The 20,377-nt window shown below is 41.0% G+C and overlaps 2 protein-coding genes across 5 annotated transcripts in view; one reads left to right on the top strand and one right to left on the bottom strand.

Moving 5' to 3' along the window:
- Positions 1-3,625, top strand: part of ppp4r4 (protein phosphatase 4, regulatory subunit 4) — a 118,591-nt gene extending 114,966 nt beyond the window's left edge. For all 4 annotated transcript variants that reach the window (XM_029631592.2, XM_029631588.2, XM_065008830.1 and 1 more), the window contains one exon: positions 2,949-3,625. In XM_029631592.2, the coding sequence (XP_029487452.1) occupies positions 2,949-2,994 (46 nt within the window). In that variant the 3' untranslated portion in view covers positions 2,995-3,625. The remainder of the gene's footprint in view (positions 1-2,948) is intronic.
- Positions 3,349-19,279, bottom strand: serpina10a (serpin peptidase inhibitor, clade A (alpha-1 antiproteinase, antitrypsin), member 10a). The gene is made up of 6 exons (XM_029631595.1): positions 19,149-19,279; positions 16,554-16,865; positions 15,992-16,273; positions 15,246-15,519; positions 10,340-10,487; positions 3,349-4,449 (listed from the first exon to the last, which is right to left on the bottom strand). Exons 2-6 carry the CDS (start codon positions 16,840-16,842, stop codon positions 4,264-4,266), a joined length of 1,179 nt encoding a protein of 392 aa, XP_029487455.1. The 5' UTR covers positions 16,843-16,865; positions 19,149-19,279; the 3' UTR covers positions 3,349-4,263.
- Positions 19,280-20,377: the final 1,098 nt, after the last annotated feature.

Genomic DNA, 20,377 nt, shown 5'->3' with positions numbered 1-20,377 from the left:
ACACAGCCATGCAATCTCCATAGACAAACATTGGCAGTAGAATGGCCTTAATGAAGAGCTCAGTGACTTTCAACGTGGCAGCGTCACAGGATGCCATCTTTCCAACAAGTCAGTTCATCAAATTTCTGCCTTACTAGAGCTACCTTGGTCAACTGTAAGTGCTGTTATTGTGAAGTGAAAATATCTAGGAGCAACAACAGCTCAGCCGCGATGTGGTAGGCCACACAAGCTCACAGAACGGAACCGGCAAGTGCTGAAGCACGTAAGAATCATCTGTCCTCAGTTGCAACACTCACTAGTGAGTACCAAAGTGCCTCTGGAAGCAACGTCAGCACAAAAACTGTTCGTCGAGCAGCTTCATGAAATTAGTTTCCATAGCCAAGCAGCCGCACACAAGCCTAAAATCACCACAATGCCAAGCATCAGTTGGAGGGGTGTAAAGCTCACCACCATTGAATTCTGGTGCAGTGAAAACACAGTCTCCACTCAACCCCACCCATCTATCTCTGAACACCATCCAGTTTAGATTTCTAGTTGCCATATATTTTTCAATGTTGCTGATATTTCACAACAGTTCTGAACCTTTTTATTCTCATAGTTCCTACAGATTGTAAATTAAAGATACATTTTTTGCTAAAAGTGTTATATTATTGATAAATTGACTGACTTTTCAAATCACAGAGCAGTGTTATTTGCGGAGTTAGCTCCAGGTAAATGTTGCAATTCTTCAGCCATTCCTGAACCTGTGACCAAAAACAAGCTACATATGGACAGTACCAAAACAATTGGTTGCAAGAATTTGGTATAATTTAAATTGAGAAATTCTAAGTTTTGAATCCGGCAGCATTTTGTGTATAAGTTCATAAAACATGTGCCATGGAATCATTAAAAATCTCTTCCCAACTATTTTGCAATCTACAGTCGTGGCCAAAAGTTTTGAGAATGACACAAATATACATTTTCACAAAGTCTGCTGCCTCAGTTTGTATGGCAATTTGCATATACTCCAGAATGTTATGAAGATGATGAATTGCAATTAATTGCAAAGTCCCTCTTTGCCATGCAAATGAACTGAATCCCCCCCAAAAATGTCCACTGCATTTCAGCCCTGCCACAAAAGGACCAGCTGACATCATGTCAGTGATTCGCTCGTTAACACAGGTGTGAGTGTTGACGAAGACAAGGCTGGAGATCACTCCGTCATGCTGATTGAGTTGAATAACAGACTGGAAGCTTCAAAAGGAGGGTGGTGCTTGGAATCATTGTTCTTCATCTGTCAACCATGGTTACATGCAAGGACACACGTGCCGTCATCATTGCTTTGCACAAAAAGGGCTTCACAGGCAAAGATATTGCTGCCAGTAAGATTGCACCTAAATCAACCATTTATCGGATCATCAAGAACTTCAAGGAGAGCGGTTCAGTTGTTATGAAGAAGGCTTCAGGGCGCCCAAGAAAGTCCAGCAAGCGCCAGGACCGTCACCTAAAGTTGATTCAGCTGCGGGATCGGGGCACCACCAGTACAGAGCTTGCTCAGGAATGGCAGCAGGCAGGTGTGAGTGCATCTGCACGCATAGTTAAGCGAAGACCTTTGGAGGATGGCCTGGTGTCAAGAAGGGCAGCAAAGAACCACTTCTCTCCAGGAAAAACATCAGGGACAGACTGATATTCTGCAAAAGGTACAGGGATTTGACTGCTGAGTACTGGGGTAAAGTCATTTTCTCTGATGAATCCCCTTTCCGATTGTTTGGGGCATCCGGAAAAAAGCTTGTTTCAGAGAAGACCAGGTGAGCGCTACCATCAGTCCTGTGTCATGCCAACAGTAAAGCATCCTGAGACCATTCATGTGTGGGGTTGCTTCTCAGCCAAGGGAGTGGGCTCACTCACAATTTTGCCTAAGAACACAGCCATGAATAAAGAATGGTACCAACACATCCTCCGAGAGCAACTTCTCCCAACCATCCAGGAACAGTTTGGTGATGAACAATGCCTTTTCCAGCATGATGGAGCACCTTGCCATAAGGCAAAAGTGATAACTAATTGGCTCGGGGAACAAAACATCAATATTTTCGGTCCATGGCCAGGAAACTCCCCAGACCGTAATCCCATTGAGAACTTGTGGTCAATCCTCAAGAGGCAGGTGGACAAACAAAAAGCAACAAATTCTGGCAAACTCCAAGCATTGATTATGCAAGAAGGGGCTGCCATCAGTCAGGATGTGGGCCAGAAGTTAATTGATAGCATGCCAGGGCGGATTGCAGAGGTCTTGAAAAAGAAGGGTCAACACTGCAAATATTGACTATTTGTGTCAACTTCATGTAATTGTCAATAAAAGCCTTTGACACTTATGAAATACTTGTAATTATACTTCAGTATTCCATAGTAACATCTGACAAACATTAATATGTGTGTCATTCTCAAAACTTTTGGCCATGACTGTATATGGTGTGGAAGAACTTGAGTGTTATGCACAGAGCCCTGACCTCAACCGCATCAAACACCGTTGGAATGAATTGGATGCCGACTGTGAGCCAGGCTTAATCGCCCAACATCAGTGCCCAACATTACTAGTGCTTGTGGCTGAATGGAAGCAAGTCCCCATAGCAATGTTCCAAATTCTAGTGGAAAGCCTTCCCAGAAGTGTGGAGTCTGTTATAGCAGCAAAGGGTGGACCAACTCCATAACAATGCCCATGATTTTGGGATGAGATTGGCCAGGTGGAATTTGTACCATATTGCATACACCTCATCCCATCAGCTTTAACACCCCCGATTCAAATAAGCAGAACCTGCACTCATACCAGCCTTTGCCAGGAGAAATTGCCCAACTCATATGTAGGGGCGGGAGCTAGGTGTCGATTTGGCATAGGTCACTCCTTGTTTACTACTTATTAACTTGTTTACCCAATGCTTACCTGCACCTCCTATATTCTGTTCTCTGTTTTCCAGACAAAGGAAGTCCAACTCTTTCGGTATGCAGTCGGGGAGGGAGTGAAGCTGGCTATATGGGGGCGATGACAGACCCCTTAGTCTCCGGCGATGACCTTGAGGTCAAGGCATTGTGAAGAACCGGGTGGCCACGATCACTACACCCCTGCTCTGATGGTCATCCTCCTTCATCTATCTCAAGTTGTCAAAAGTGTGCATCTGTCCTCCCCCTGCTTCAGGTTCCAAATGACAAACAAACCCTAATAAACACTTCAACATTGGCTTGCGGGGGAAAGACGTCCGGAGTCTTAATTACGCCAATGGGAAACAGAACTGACATCGAACCCATCTCTGCCTTATTCCAAAAATACTCGTAACTCGTTCCATTTCACAAACAATTAGTAATTACAAACAAAATATGTAACAGTATGCATTTTATTTGTACCTTTATTTATTGGCAATTTTTTTCTGTATTATAGCATGCTTTGAAAAGTCTCTTCTCTTATGTTTTATATTTTCCCAAATGGCTATTGAAGAAAACAAAGCAGTTTTTATGACTATATGATCCAACACTTGTGATGGTACCGGAATTTCTCCATCCCACCAATGAGATTGTGCCTGGTGCCTCTGAAGCGCCTGAGTGATCCACCCATGCCAACCCTCACCACCCAATCAATAAACCTGTGTTGAATATGTGACATGATAATGAGTTCAATTTACTTACTTTCTTATTCTAATATAAAGCATAAGTCAGTGAATGACTTTTTGGGGCAGGTTCTCTCTGACACAGATTAAACCTAGTCCTGGACTAAAAAGCATGTTCAATGGAGAATCGCCTAAAGTCATTTTTAGTCCAGGACTAGGCTTAATCTGTGTCCTGGAAAACACCACAGAGTTTGTTAGTCCTTTGTTCTGTTTTAAACACAATTGGTCCCTTTAGGTTACATAGTGCAAATGTTATAATTTTAGAGTACAGCAGGCAAAACATGTTCAGCGCCTTTTAAAATGACAAATTAAGCCTCGTAAAGGGAGGGAGCAAAACAGAGAAGGAGAGTAGTACTTAAGATGAAGGCAATTACATAACTGCTCAGCATATTGGTATGCAAATACTGAAAACTAGACATTTTGTCCAATTGCAATCTGACCTCAAGTGTCACTATATCTGAATATGACCTATAGTTCACCAAATGGATGCATTAATACTATCTACACAGACTCCTATGGTGCCCTGCAACTTGAGTGTTTATTAGAGGACAATACAGGCAGACAAGACCATTAGTTACAGTGTTATTACTCAACCACAAACACCTATATGACACAATGGTTATGGTTGCAGTTACTTCTTGGTGGGGTCGATCACCCTGCCCATGAAGAGAATGCTGCTGGTGGCCTGGTGGTAAATGAGGAAGAGGAAAGGCCGGTTGACGGTGAGCCGAGGAGGTAGACTAGCGAAGATGTTCGTGGCATGAACATTCCCGGTACTGCTGGTCTCGTCCACGGTGATGGCCGCTTTGTGCACAACCTGAAACCACAGAATAAAGCTAAGAAAGGATTGTATGGTTAAGATGTCAGGAAAGTGAATAATGCTGCTAACTGGCCCCAGATCTGTTTGTGCTCTTGCCTACTCCATTGCTGTCCAGTATCCTGGTCAAGCCAATTGTCATGACATTGGCAAGGAGTTGGCATGATAGCGCTAATAGACAACTGGCTGATGGAAGCCTAATGATGGCCTTTAGAAAATGCAGCTCCCTTGTTTATTTAGATCACCCATTAGCTTTTGGGTCCACAAAAAACATGACAAGTAACAAAACACTGATAGACAAGGAAAGTCACACAAATGTAAAACACAACAACATACAGTGCATTTGGAAAGTATTCAGACCCCTTGACTTTTTCCACATTTTGTTACAGCCTTATTTTAAAATTGACCATTTTTTTTTTTTTTTTTTTCGTCAATCTACACACAATACTCCATAATGACAAAGCGAAAACAGGTTTTTAGACATTTTGGAAAATGTATTAGAAATACCTTATTTACATAAGTATTCAGACCCTTTGCTATGAGACTAAAAATTGAGCTCAGGTGCATCCTGTTTCCATTGATCATCCATGATGTTTATACAACTTGATTAGAGTCCACCTGTGGTACATTCAATTGATTGGACATGATTTCGAAAGCACACACCTGTCTATATAAGGTCCCACAGTTGACAGTGCATGTCAGAGCAAAAAACCAAGCCATGAGGTCAGAAGGCACTCCTCAGTAAAAGGCGCATGACAGCCCTCTTGGAGTTTGCCAAAAGGCACCTAAAGACTCTCAGACCATGAACAATATGCTCTGGTCTGATGAAACCCAGATTGAACTCTTTGGCCTGAATGCCAAGCGTCACATCTGGAGGAAACCAAGTACCATACCTATGGTGAAGCATGGTGGTGAAAGCATCATGTTGTGGGGATGTTCTTCAGCGGTAGGGACTGGGAGACTAGTCAGGATCAAGGGAAAGATGAACGGAGCAAAGTACAGAGAGATCCTTGAATACCTGCTCCAGAGCATTCAGGACCTCAGACTGGGGTGAAGGTTCACCTTCTAACAGGACAACAACCCTAAACACACAGCCAAGACAACGCAGGAGTGGCTTCGGGACAAGTTTGAATGTCCTTGAGGCCCAGCCAGAGCCCGGACTTGAACCCGATCGAACATCTCTGGAGAGAGCTGAAAATAGCTATGCAGCAACGCTCCCCATCCAACCTGGCAGAGCTTGAGAGGATCTGCAGAGAAGAATAAGAGAAACTTCCCAAATACAGGTGTGCCAAGCTTGTAGCGTCATACCCAAGAAGACTCGAGGATGTAATTGCTGCCAAAGGTGCTTCAACAAAGCACTGAGTAAAGGGTCTGAATACTTATGTAATTATTATTTTTTTTTAATTATAAATTTGCTAAAATTTCTAAAACCCTTATTTTGCTTTGTCATTATGAGGTATTGCTTGTAAATTGATCAGGAATAAAACAATGTAAATCAATTTTAGAATAAGGTTGTAACATAACATGCCTCCGGTGGCATGTCTTGTGGGGTTTGTATGGATGTTTGAGCTGAATTTTATTTGATTATGCAGACAATCTGGAATTTGTCACAGTAATATTTCTCATTCCTAGAAGAGAAGCAGTTCATCTATCATTTAACCCTCAACCAGGAAAGACTGACATGCATACTGTTGATGTTAGTTCTGTATGTTGCAGTTAAGGGCAAGGTGTGCTGCTCTGTTTTAAGCCAGCTGCAGCTTTGCTAGGTCTTTCTTCGCTGTACTTGACCATATTACAGGACAGTAATCAAGATGGGACAAGAACAGAACAACTACTACAGTTGGTTTGTGTAAAAAAATGCATGACATCTTTTTACAACAGACATACCCCTCCCAATCTTCACAACAACTTTGTCAGTATGACTTGACCATGATAATTGACCATCCAATGTTATACCTAGGAGTTCAGCTTCCTCAACTTGCTCAATGGTCCCACCCTTTAGGTACAACTCCAGTTGGTTTAGGTCTTCGAGCACTGGTATTCAAAGTCAGGGTCGGGGAAACTGCATTTTACATACATTTATTGGGTAAATGTATTCATTGGTTTCTTTTCCTTTTGTTAAGAGATGAAACTGTAATGAATTGAAGGTTATGTGTTGATGTAAAAATAGCATTGTATTTGGCAAAACACAATCCTTGCCATCATTTTACTAAGAATAGACAGAAAACTGATTGGGGGGCTGTTAGAGCCAGCAAAGGGTGCTTTACTATTTTTTAGGCAGTGGAATTACTTTAGCTTCCTTCCACACCTATGGACACATACACAGTCTTGTATAACTAACCTTGTGGGGACACACAATTCAGTCCCATTCAAAATCCTATTTTCCCTTACCCTAACCTTAACCCCAAAACCTAATTCTATACCTAACTGTATCTCCTATCCCTAAAACTAACCCTAGCTAAACCTAATTCTAAACCTAACAGTAATTCGAACCTTAACTTCCTAGAAATAGCATTTGACCTTGTGGGGACTAACAAAAATGTCCCGTTGGTCAATTTGAATTTGGTTTACTATACTTGTGGGGTCTTCTGGTCCCCACAAGTATAGTTAAACACACACCTTTATGCTTTGGTTAAAGATATAGAAAATAGCGGTGGCAATACAGTCTGCTACCATTCTCAATAGTTATCATTATTGATAACAATAGTTTCCCATCAAGGTTGTCTATACCTGGTGGCTTATCATTATTGATAACAATAGTTTTCCATCAAGGTTGTCTATACCTGGTGCCTTATCATTATTTTTATTTATTTTTATTTTTTTAACCTTTATTTAACTAGGCAAGTCAGTTAAGAACAAATTCTTATTTTCAATGACGACCTAGGAACAGTGGGTTAACTGCCTGTTCAGGGGCTTAACGACAGATTTGTACCTTGTCAGCCGGGGATTTGAACTTGCAACCTTTCGGTTACTAGTCCAACGCTCTAACCACTAGGCTATCCTGCCACCCCATTGATAACTATTGATAACAATAGTTTCCCATCAAGGTTGTCTATACCTGGTGGCTTATTATTATTGATAACAATAGTTTTTCCACCTCTCCCACACTAACTTGACCAAATTCAAAACAGCAATCTTTCTCTTTCATTAGATATTTTGTACAAAAATACTCAATGTTCAATGTTGTCATTTCACTACTGAGTTTCACTAGTGAAATAGTAATTCAGTAATTCAGCAATAAAAAGATGCGTGTCGCTTGAGAGAAGGAAGATCCTTAATACTACTCCTCAGTCAGTGTGGAGTCTGTAAATAGTAATTGAAATGACTGGCAATATCGAAAGGTTTTGTTATAAATGAACCATCAACTTCAATGAAGATGAATTGGGTTTTCCACCCATGATATTATTTAAGGTATATCAACGTTTTTTTTCCATTGTGTTTTATGTCATTTATCTGTGTTTGGTAATATAATGTATTCTTCTTTTTGTTAAGTTTAGTCACATTTCTCAATTTACAATATGTCAACCAATCAGCTGAGCAGCCCGATGTGTTTGCCACCTCTTTTGCATAATTTCTTTGAACCATACAATTTTGCAATTCATCATCAATCCAGGGGGCTATAACATTTCTCAAAGTTAGTTACTTAACAGGTGCATGCTTATAAACAATTGGCATTAATACTTTTACAAATACTTGCAGTGCTGCATCTGGATTCACTTCCTCATACACATCAAACCAACATACTTTGTCTTCCACAAACAAATCCTGAGGAAACATTTTGTATTATCTCTTATAAATGACTTTAGGCCCAACATTTGGCACTTTGGATTTCCTTGTTAAATCCACAATTTTATGGTCACTACAGCCGGGAATGGAAACTGATATTGCTTTGGAGCAAAGCTCTTCAGCATTAGTGAAGATATGATCAATACAAGTGGATATTCAACAGTCACTACAAAGATACAGACCTCCTTCCGAACTGAGTGGCCGGAGAAAAAGACAACCACTCAGGGATTTCACCATGAGGCCAATGGTGATTTTTAAATAGTTAATGGTTGTGATAGGAGAACACTGAGGATGGGACAACAATATTATAGTTACTACAAAACACTAACCTTAATGACAAACTTAAATATCACAAAAGACACATCCTGTTGGCAACAGGGCACTAAAGTAATACTGTAAAAAATGTGGCAAAGGAATTTACTTTTTGTCCTAAATACAAAGTGTTATATTTGGGGCAAATCCAGCACAACACATCACTGTGTACCACTCTCCATAATTTAAAGCATGGTGGTGGCTGCATCATGTTATGGGTATGCTTGCCATCGGCAAGAACTGGGGAGTTTTTCAGGATGACAAGAAACGGAATGTAGCTAAGCACAGGCAAAATCCTAGAGGAAAACCTGGTTTAGTCAGATTTCCAACAGACACAGAGACTAATTCACCTTTCAGTAGGACAATAACCCTAAAACACACAGCCAAATCTACACTAGAGTTGCTTACCAAGACGACATTGAATGTTCTTGAGTGGCCTCATTAAATTTTTTACTTAAATCTATTTGAACATCTATGGCAAGATTTAAATGGCTGTCTAGCGATGATCAACAACCAACTTGATAGAACTTGAAGGATTGTAAGAATAATAATGGGCAAATATTGCACAATCCAGGTGAGACTCACTCAAAAAGAAAATAATTGCTACCAAAGGTGTTTCTATAGTTTGTAAAATCAATGACATTTTTACTTTCACTTTGACTATAGACTATTTTGTGTAGATTGTTGACAAAAAAAGACAATTAAATCAATTTTAACCCCACTTTGTAACACAACAAAATGTGGAAAAAGTCTAGAGGAGTAAATACTTTAACTACGGCTAACCGCATCACAGGATTCAAATTCAAAAAGGTAGCTAGTAACCACATCTTTTTTAGACTTTCAAAATGTTCAATACAACAAACCGAGCTCTCCCTCGTGTCATACCGGATGTTCACACGCTTACCGGATGTGAATGCACTAACCTTTTGAAATGTACTAACCTTTTGAAATGTACTAACCTTTTGAAATGTACTAACCTTTTTTGTAAAACCTTTTTAAATGTTTAAAAAAAAAATGTAGTAACCTTTTTAAACGTACTATCCTTTTTAAAACGTACTAACCTTTTTAAAACGTACTAACCTTTTTAAATGTACTAATCTTGACCTGACTTACTCTGGAAGGCTTTGTCTTTACTGTGAATGAATGCATGACATTCTGAGAATAATGTTACCAAAGAAATCGGTTTGCCAATTTAACTTTGGGAAAGCACTGATATACATTACCACATAATATATTTTTATTTTAATCACTTTATGATGATTTTGTAGCAACTCACTTGTATTCACTTGGAGCTCTGATGAGACATATTGCTTTGGGAATATTATGAAGATTTTCATTTTCTGTTAGCAAAAAGTCGTTCTCTGTGGTCACATGTTACCAAGAGACCTTGCTTAGACAATAAGGACACCACGAAATGCAGGCCTTCAGCAAGATGCCTATTCCTGTCTTCCCTTTCACAGAGACAATTAACCCAAGCAGTGTAAAGTAACCACAGGTGGACATTCAAAACACCGCAGGAAGTGGGATGCATCTCAAATTATTTTTAGTCCCCCACCCACCCCACAGTGGGTATCTATCACTCCTCCATTATCTCAGTCTAACACTTGAGCAAGAGGCCGTCAAGTGACATACAAACACAGTGGTGGACGCACTTATGGAGACACACTGACAGACACGTACATGAGGGAGAAACACATACACACTGATGAACAACACACAGATATGCACACTCAATGACAGATGCACACACACACTAATGGAGAAACACCAGCTCACACACACACACACTGACCTCAGAGAGCCTCAGGCCCGTTTCCCCACCGATGCCAGAGAAGTCAGCGCTGTCCTGGAAGACCTCACTGATCCCGAGGCCTGGCAGGACCTTCTGCAGGGAGTATGACTGCTCCAGTATAAATCTAGGCAGCTGCACCTCCAGCCTTCTGCAAAGCACAGGAAGTGACATCATAATCATTAGGAATGGGTCATATGGCCAATGGTTGAGTGTTTGAAGTTCTTTAAAGGAAATGAGTAAATTATTATAATATATACTCCAGCATTTGCTGTATCACCATTGGCTCTATTCTCCAGCATTTTGGATTTGAGATCAAATGTTTCATATGGAGGCGACTGACACCTTTTATTTGAGGGTATTTTCATGCCCCCAAAACATGCTAAACTCGCACCATTACCAATAATGGGAGGTTAGTATTTTTGTTGGGGTCATATTTATGCCTAACTTTTTCATCAACTCCAATTCGGCTGGCGGCACAGAATATTCTCATCCTAGTCCATTGTTGATTCATACTACAGTTTACTAAATAGCATAAACTACAGTATAAAACCCATTTGGCTTCAACGAGTATAGGCCTTTACGCATTGCACTTCTCAAATAAAAAAATACTATAAGCTCCCGTAAATTGTATTGTATGTGTGAGGCACGTTCTCAATAAGCAAAATATAGCCTAGGCCTACCGTTGATAAGGCCTTATAGGACTGAAATTATCTGAATAGCCTGTGCTTGAAGGAGCACTCCTCTGGTAACCGGACAAGTGGCACTCTGGAAATGGTGACGGATACAAGCCAAATGGAGTATGCATGAGTAGACCATTTAGAAACCTTTTATGGATAGGCCACTTAGCTAATGCATCGCCAGGATAAGAAAGACACCAGGTGCTTTAGTGTTGAACCACTTTCGTTATCGTAGGGTAAGGGTGGCCTACTACGGCTTGTTTTTTCCACATTTTGTTACTTTACAGCCTTATTCTAAATTTCATTAAATAAAAATGTCTAATCTACACACAATATCCCATAATGACACGGCGAAAATGGGTTTTTCGAAATGTTTGCAAATGTATAAAAAAAAAAACAGAAATACCTTATTTACATAATAATTCAGACCCTTTGCTACGAGACTCGAAATTGAGCTCAGGTGCATCCTGTTTCCATTGATCACCCTTGAGATGTTTCTACAACTTGATTGGAGTCCACCTGTGGTAAATTCAATTGATTGGACATTGATTTGTAAAGATACATACCTGTCTACAATGGGGAGAACAAGTATTTGATACACTGCCGATTTTGCAGGTTTTCCTACTTACAAAGCATGTAGAGGTCTGTAATTTTTATCATAGGTACACTTCAACTGTGAGTGACGGAATCCCAAAAAATCCAGAAAGTCACATTGTATGATTTTTAAGTAATTCATATTCATTTTATCATACGTTTCCTGTAGTTCTTGACCAGGTTTGTACACACTACAGCAGGGGTTTTGGCCCACTCCTCCATACAGACCTTCTCCAGATCCTTCAGGTTTTGGGGCTGTCGCTGGGCAATACGGACTTTCAGCTCCCTTCAAAGATTTTCTATTGGGTTCAGGTCTGGAGACTGGCTAGGCCACCCCAGGGCCTTGAGATGCTTCTTACGGAGCCACTCCTTAGTTGCCCTGGCTGTGTGTTTCGGGTCATTATCATGCTGGAAGACCCAGCCACGACCCATCTTCAATGCTCTTACTGAGGGAAGGAGGTTGTTGGCCAAGATCTCGCGATACATGGCCCCATCCATCCTCCTATCAATACGGTGCAGTCGTCCTGTCCCCTTTGCAGAAAAGCATCCCCAAAGAATGATGTTTCCACCTCCAAGCTTCACGGTTGGGATGGTGTTCTTGGCATTGTACTCATCCTTCTTCTTCCTCCAAACACGGCGGGTTTAGACCAAAAATATCTATTTGTGTCTCATCAGACCACATGACCCTCTCCCATTCCTCCTCTGGATCATCCAGATGGTCATTGGCAAACTTCAGACGGCCTGGACATGCGCTGGCTTGAGCAGGGGGACCTTGCGTACGCTTGCGTACGCTGCAGGATTTTAATCCATGACGGCGTAGTGTGTTACTAATGGTTTTCTTTGAGACTGTGGTCCCAGCTCTCTTCAGGTCATTGACCAGGTCCTGCCGTGTAGTTCTGGGCTGATCCCTCACCTTCCTCATGATCATTGATGCCCCACGAGGTGAGATCTTGCATGGAGCCCCAGACCGAGGGTGATTGACCATCATCTTGAACTTCTTCCATTTTCTAATAATTGCGCCAACAGTTGTTGCCTTTTCACCAAGCTGCTTGCCCATTGTCCTGTATCCCATCCCAGCCTTGTGCAGGTCTACAATTTTATCCCTGATGTCCTTACACAGCTCTCTGGTCTTGGCCATTGTGGAGAGGTTGAAGTCTGTTTGATTGAGTGTGTGGACAGGTGTCTTTTATACAGGTAACGAGTTCAAACAGGGTGCAGTTAATACAGGTAATGAGTGGAGAACAGGAGGGCTTCTTAAAGAAAAACGAACAGGTCTGTGAGAGCCGGAATTCTTACTGGTTGGTAGGTGATCAAATACTTATGTCATGCAATAAAATGCTAATTAATTACTTAAAAATCATACAATGTGATTTTCTGGATTTAAGTTTTAGATTCCATCTCTCACAGTTGAAGTGTACCTATGATAAAAATTACAGACCTCTACATGCTTTGTAAGTAGGAAAACCTGCAAAATCGGCAGTGTATCAAATACTTGTTCTCTCCACTGTATATAGGGTCCCACAGTTGACAGTGCATGTCAGAGCAAAAACCAAGCCACGAGATAGAAGGAATTGTCAGTAGAGCTCTGAGACAGGATTGCGTTGAGGCACAGATCTGGAGAAGGGTACCAAAAAATGTCTGCAGCATTGAAAGTCGCCAAGAACACAGTGGCCTCCATCATTCTTAAATAAAATAAGTTTGAGCTGGCCGACCCAGCCTAACTGCGTAATCGGTGGGGAGAAGGGCCTTGGTCATGGAGGTGAGCAAGAACCTGATGGTCACTCTGACAGACGTCCAGAGTTCCTCTGTGGGAATGATAGAACCTTCCAGAAGGACAACCATCTCTGCTGCACTCCACCAATCAGGCCTTTATGGTAGAGTGGTCAGACGGAAGCCACTCCTCAGTAAAAGACACATGAAAGCCCACTTGGAGTTTGTCAAAAGGCACCTAAAGGACTTTAAGACCATGAGATACAAGATTCTCTGGTCTGATGAAACCAATATTAAACTCTATGGCCTGAATGCCAAGCATTACTTCTGGAGGAAACCTGGCACCATGCCTATGGTGAAGCATTGCGGTGGCAGCATCATGCCGTGGGGATGTTTTTCAGCGGCAGGGACTGGGAGACTAGTCAGAATCAAGGGAAAGATGAACAGTGCAATGTACAGAGAGATCCTTGATGAAAACCTGCTCTAGAGCGCTCAGGACCTCCGACTGGGGTGAAGGTTCACTTTCCAACAGGACAATGACCCTAAGCACACAGCCAAGATAACGTAGAAGTGGCTTCGGAACAAGTCTCTGAATGTCCTTGACTGGCCCAGCCAGTGCCCGGATTTGAACCCGATTGAAAAATAGCTGTGCAGCGACGCTCCCCATCCAACCTGACAGAGCTTGAGGATCTGCCGTGAAGAATTGGAGAAACTCCCCAAATACCAGTGTGCCAAGCTTCATAACGAAGTAGACTCGAGGCTGTAATCTCTGCCAAAGGTGCCTCAACAAAGTACTGAGTAAAGGGTCTGAATACTTATGTAAATGTGATATTTCAGGGGAGTTTTATAATCTGTTTTGCTTCATCATTATGGGGTATTGTGTGTAGATTGAGGACAAAAAAAACAATTTCATCCATTTTAGAATAAGGCTGTAACGCAACAAAATGTGGAAAAAGTAAATACTTTCCGAATGCACTGTATAGCCTACATGGAGGGGTTTTTACGCACATCCAAAATAATAACAGGACCTGGCTAAATAACCTCCATAGATAGAAAGGAGGATGTCTAATCACTCTTTTGCTGCTGACAATCTATATATTTTATTAAAGCTTTGGTGATTAAGATGAATTTTAAAGCGGTCTCACATATTGATAGTCTTGACTACTTGGTGAATGCATTGGGCATAACAACAAAAAACATTGTTTGTGTTTTCTGTTTCTAAATACGAGGTTTATGGACACAAAAAGCACCTCTTTCTTGTTCCATGTGCATATGGGCACTGTGTATCACAGCTGGATAGGCGGAGCTTCTGTAGTCAAAATCCATGGCATAACTAACCACGTTGCCGCTAAGAAGTCAAAATCCATGGCATAACTAACCACGTTGCCGCTAAGACCTGCTTTCGGTTGGTCTTAAACATCCCCACCAGCGCATACTGAAATTGGTACTTTGGAGCACGTTTTTAAGGATACACCTCAGATATTGCCACCCCTCCCACATCAGCGCGCTTGTATAAGACAGGTAAATTACCAATCCTGGCACTAGGGTTTGAAAATTGAAGAGCGCTGGCTTTATCAGGTCAAAATCACAAACTAGCGTGCCTTTGAAAATTGCGCTGACTTAACACCAGACGAAAATAGAACTCTACCAAAGTTAGGAAGAATTTTGGTCCAAATTGGAAGTTAGGTACTATATTTATTGAAAATGATTTGAATCCTAGAAATGAAAATGGCAAAATTGGGTGCAATCAATTAGCTTAATTTCTCAGATCAAATTAAATTTCAACAAAATAATGTTTCAGGAATACTAATCTTATTTTTAACTACAGAAACGGTGTCAGCACAATCTGATGCATTGTTAGGTTGAATGACCCATGAACCTCATATAAGCAACCCATTCCAATGTTGTAGTCCAATTCAACCTACGTCCTCTTGAGTTGTTTGAGCCAGCCTTGGAAGCGTTCTCCCGTGATCTCCTCGTCGATGGACGTGTAGTCCACGTCCTCGTCGGGCAGAAGCACCAGCATGGCGGCGCCGCCCGTCATGGGCAGTTTCAGGACACCCAGCTTGAGAGAGCGGTCGTACGCCAGGTGGTACTTGTCGGAGCGGAACATCATGGGGACCATGGCAATTTTGTACTTGTTCACGTAGAAGCGCTCGTCCTGGGTGAAGCTGGTATTGAAGGTGAGGGAAAACTGGCCTGGTGAGAGAAACAGAAAAGGGAATCAAACATCATGTTGCTGTCACAACTGATATACGTGTTGATGTCACAATACCCAACCTCACTTACACACGAACAAGGCTGGGAGCAGCACAGCATCACCCACAAAAAGCAGTGCTAACAGAGCATTTGTAGATGCGAGGTGCCTTGTTATATGCAACAACGGCAGTAAATGTCACCTGGAAAGATATGTTTATAAACAGACTGTGCTTACAATAATCTCATTCCCAGACACTTCAGCCTGGGGGCATGGTTATGTTTACAAAAGGTCATAAAATACAGGTGTAAAATACTGTATAATATAATAATAACAACAATAATAACATTTGCCATTTAGCAGACGCTTTTATCCAAAACAACTTTTTTGCGTATGGGTGTTCCAGGTAATCGAACACATTACCCTGGAGTTGCAAGCACCATGTTCTACTGAACCCCTGTGCCTACTCCTCACCTTGAAAGAAAATGGCAGTGATTAGCATCATCTGGGTCTGGGGGTCGATGGCGCTGACCACCTCCTTCACCTGCTCCCTGGTGTAGGTGTAGAAAAACTGGTTGATGGTGTCCTTGGCAGCCCCGTCGCTATAGTCCAGCCCCTGGACATTTCCTCCATACTTGGTCTGCACAACGTCTCGGTAGGTCGAGTCCACTTTGAACTGCTGGCGGGGAAGGATGCCGATACCCTGGTTCACAAACCCACTCTGGGCCATGCTATCCCGGACACTCTGGAACAGTTCTGGCATAGAAAATAATTGAAAATGTACATTTGTATTTTTTTTATTTATATTTCAGACAAACACAAACAAACAGAACAATTATGGAAACAATACAGGGTCAGCCGCAGAGCAATGTAACTTTTTTGAGGTGAAGTGCCTTGCTCAAGGGCACAACGGCAAAATAATCTGATACCAGGAACTCTTCGGTTACTGGTTTGTTTCCTCCTCTAGCCTGGGATTTGAACCCACCACCACCCTCCCACTTACTGGTCTGCATCTCTATTCTCTAGGGCTAAATACCTGGGATCCTTAAGTGGTCGAGAGCATTCAGACTCAGGCCCTGAAGGAGTTGCTCGCGGGTAGAGCCGTCGGCGCCACTCATCAATGCAGCTAAACCCAGAGATACGGTGAATGGGGAGAGAAGGACGTTGTCATCAGTGGTGCTAGCAATGGCACGGTACAGCCGGGCGGCAAAGTCAGCATTTCTGGTGCTCAGGTCCTGGATTTCCCCAGCGCTGGGCTCCTGTGCCAAAAGTGGCATGGCGAGGAGTGGGATGCACGCCAGGAGGGGGAGGAGTCTGGACGTCATGGTTCTTCCTCCGCTTTTCTCAGCTCGCAATGGAAACAAAATATACATGTTTTAAGCAAAGTGTCCTCAGCAAGTTAAGTTCAACACTAACACATAAATATTTAATTAGTCTAGCGTTAAAGGTATAGTACACTCCAAAATCAAAGGTTGCCTGACATTTTCATACAAAACAAATGGTCTAAAATTGAGCTAAGAAATATCTGAACATTTTTGATTTTGGGGTCCACTATCTTTTTAATATTTATGTAATTATGTACTAGGCTATTAGATAGGCTATTAAAATTACAATATGTTATTAGGACAGTAAAGTACCTACATATTACAAATGATACATTTGATGGGCAATGCAGACAGTGCTACAGTAGCTTCGGGACCGCAACTAGGATCCTGTATATAGTGTGGGATCCTAGTTGCGCATCATTCTGTCGTCCGAAATTCATTACAGCCCTAAAGTGTTCTGTTAATTAAAAAAATATTCCACAAAATAAGGTCACTAATCTAAAAAACTGTCAGTGTCCAGAGTAGCTGAGTAAACCGCACTTCATAAATCTCAATGGAGTTGACTTGCGTATCAGTTGATACTTTTTTAATGCGTACCTTGTACCTAAGTCTGTCCTGTTTAACTGCATTATTTTCTTTGGGTGCTGAAATCCTTAATTTTTCTTCAAACGTCTGTGGCACTGTGAAAGACATGGGCATGGGCGTGGCTGAAGGACTCCCAGTGCATCACTATGGACAGCGGCACTGGCTGCAGCACAGTGAACAGTGGCACTCAGTGCAGCCTTCCACATTGCTAAACTATCTTCAGCACCAGGCCAGCCAAAGACTGCGCCACAGCTATGCTCACCCAACACACCTGTGCAGGATTACTAAATCAGCACACCTGCAAGGCATTCCCTAATCAACTGACACAAGACTGCAGGCTGGACCTCGCTCAAGTGGAGCAGTTAGGAAGACTGCCAGAGCGTGCCTACACTCCCACTTCTGTAGTTGGGCACACCTCACTCTTCCCGACAAGGTCCAATGCAGCCTTTTTTTTTAAAGAATATCCAGTCACTTCTGGGTAACAATTAAGTACCTTACTGTGATTCTTTTAAATTAAAATGGTAAAAAAATATATTTAAAAAAAAAATCTTTGCAAAGAGGATTTTCTCAATTATGAATTTTGCTAGGAATGTCTGAGAGTGGTCTGAGTGGGGAAGGGAAAACTGAAAACTAGCTGTTATTGGCAGAGAGATTTGGAACTCTTTCTTATTCGTCTATTAACTAAATTTACCACCTGCTGATATCACCAGGCAGGCCGTAAAATAAATATCTCTTACACTTAAAGGGCATTATCCATTTTCACAATTTGACAGTTAATATAATAATAATAATATATGCCATTTAGCAGACGCTTTTATAAAAAGCAACTTGCAGTCATGCGTGCATACATTTTATGTATGGGTGGTGCTGGGAATTAAACCCCTTACCCTACCTTTACAAGTGCCATTCTCTACCAACTGAGCTACAAAGGACTACTGAGGCTTTGAAGCCACCAGTTAGTCAGCCATATTGGCACTCCCCAGTAGGAAAAGTCCTCCATAGGAATGAACGGAATTCTACATTATTTAAATTAAATGTTTTAAGGACAAAATGACATATACCATTAGTCATCTCAAATATATAGACTTTAAGGAAAATATATTTATATATTGTTGTGTATGTTTAGCAACACATAACATAATTTAAAAGTATGCATTAAGGTGTCTGTAATATAATACATGTGGCAAAAACGAATGAAGACATTAATAAATGCATTTTTATTGCTTCCAAAGAGTGCCAAGATGGAGGCGTGGTGGCTTCAACACAGCGCCCCCTATCAGTCATCGAGTGTATATACAAATCATTGATGGAAACCAAGCTACTGAGACATAAATAGGATGGGCTGGTAGGTTGTATCAGGCTCCTTTTTGAATTGATTTTGGGGGGATTTAACAGATTATGGCCCTGATCTTGGGAGCTGGTGTGCTATTTATGTGCACATTCCACAACCATTTAAACCATTCAATAATAGACAAATATGCGGCTATTACGCAAGAGTGCATCAAAACATCGTGCTATCGTTGTATAAAATAAAATGGAACCTTAATCTAGCTTTAAAATGTACATTCATTTGAGTTATGGCAAGAGACCTGGCAATAATATTATTATGCGTAGGCAATTTCAATAGCATGGGTGTAACGAGTGGGGTTTCTTCGCCGAATATGATGCGACACTGAATAGCAACTCATATTTTAAAATAGAAAGGGTGATAGAATACTTACTTTTGCACTAAAAAGCCTGCCTGGAAATTGATCAGGATAACGTCACAGATAACAAAAAATACGTCTGTGAAGACCTCTGTTCCGCAGGCAGGAATGAACAAGACCGAGCAAGAATAAGGCCATGAACTCAGCGATTTTCCTTCAAAGTAAAAGTCATGCAAAGAAGAATACAAAGAGTAGGAATTCGTACAAATTTATGAGGAAATGTTAGCAGTTTAACAATATGAAAACAGGAATAAAGTGAATCGCCTTTATAACACCAATAATATTATACTATTGACAATATTTTTAACAGCATTAAAAGTGATGATTACTAGATAGTTATCAAGGTAACAACAGTAATACAAATAAAACATGATTTTGAATGATACTATTAATAAAACAGTAATAACAATATTATAAATAACATTATAATTATAATAATCAACTTTAGAAAACACTTTCAATCCCATTGTTAATTAGCCCATTCATATTGGACGTAGTAAAATGGACACTCCTTTTATGGAGACACAACGTACACATAATTGTGCATGGTGCAATATGTATTTGCAGTATGAAAAAAATCTTGAATTTAAGCTGATTGGTCACTCTTTATGGGCTGCCAAATGAGCAGCGACACTCCTCTTGGTGTAAACTCTGTGGATTTGGAAACTAGGAGTGCTCCTGAGTAGAATGGACTCCCTTTTACTGTGACACAAGCTACAGATAATTTTGTACGGCGCAATAAATGATAGGAGTACACAGACAACAAACAATGTTGACCAATTAGGCTTAAAAAAATAAACATATTATCTTATAGAAATACTTTTAATAATTATTTGTATGATAACTAGTATGAAATATATAAATAATTGTGCACATTTTCCATCATTTTCGCACTAATTATTATTTTACAAAGTAAACAGGACGCAACATTTATTCTGAAGGATTCCAAATATCCATGACCCGGAAGTACATAGTTATTCTTGACTGCTTCACAGTGGTATCAAATATTTTTATAACAACGCCAGGATAAACCAGACCCTGTCATTTCTAATGGGGAGCAAATTATTCCTAGTGCGCAGGACTATCTTCTTTTTTTTTCAACTTTGGCAAAGTGTAATGTCTATAAATTGCAGTCCACTCTGTTTGGTACAGATTTTAGTTTGGAAACAGAAAACTGTATGGAGATCAAATGTTTTGTCGATGAGAAAATGTGCAGAATATAGACCAAAGTCCATCTCGATCCA

This window comes from Oncorhynchus nerka, linkage group LG24, assembly GCF_034236695.1.
Source record: "Oncorhynchus nerka isolate Pitt River linkage group LG24, Oner_Uvic_2.0, whole genome shotgun sequence".
Lineage (NCBI taxonomy): Eukaryota > Metazoa > Chordata > Actinopteri > Salmoniformes > Salmonidae > Oncorhynchus > Oncorhynchus nerka.
Note: the sequence above shows the minus strand (reverse complement) of the source record. Positions and strands in the feature narration are given on the sequence as shown.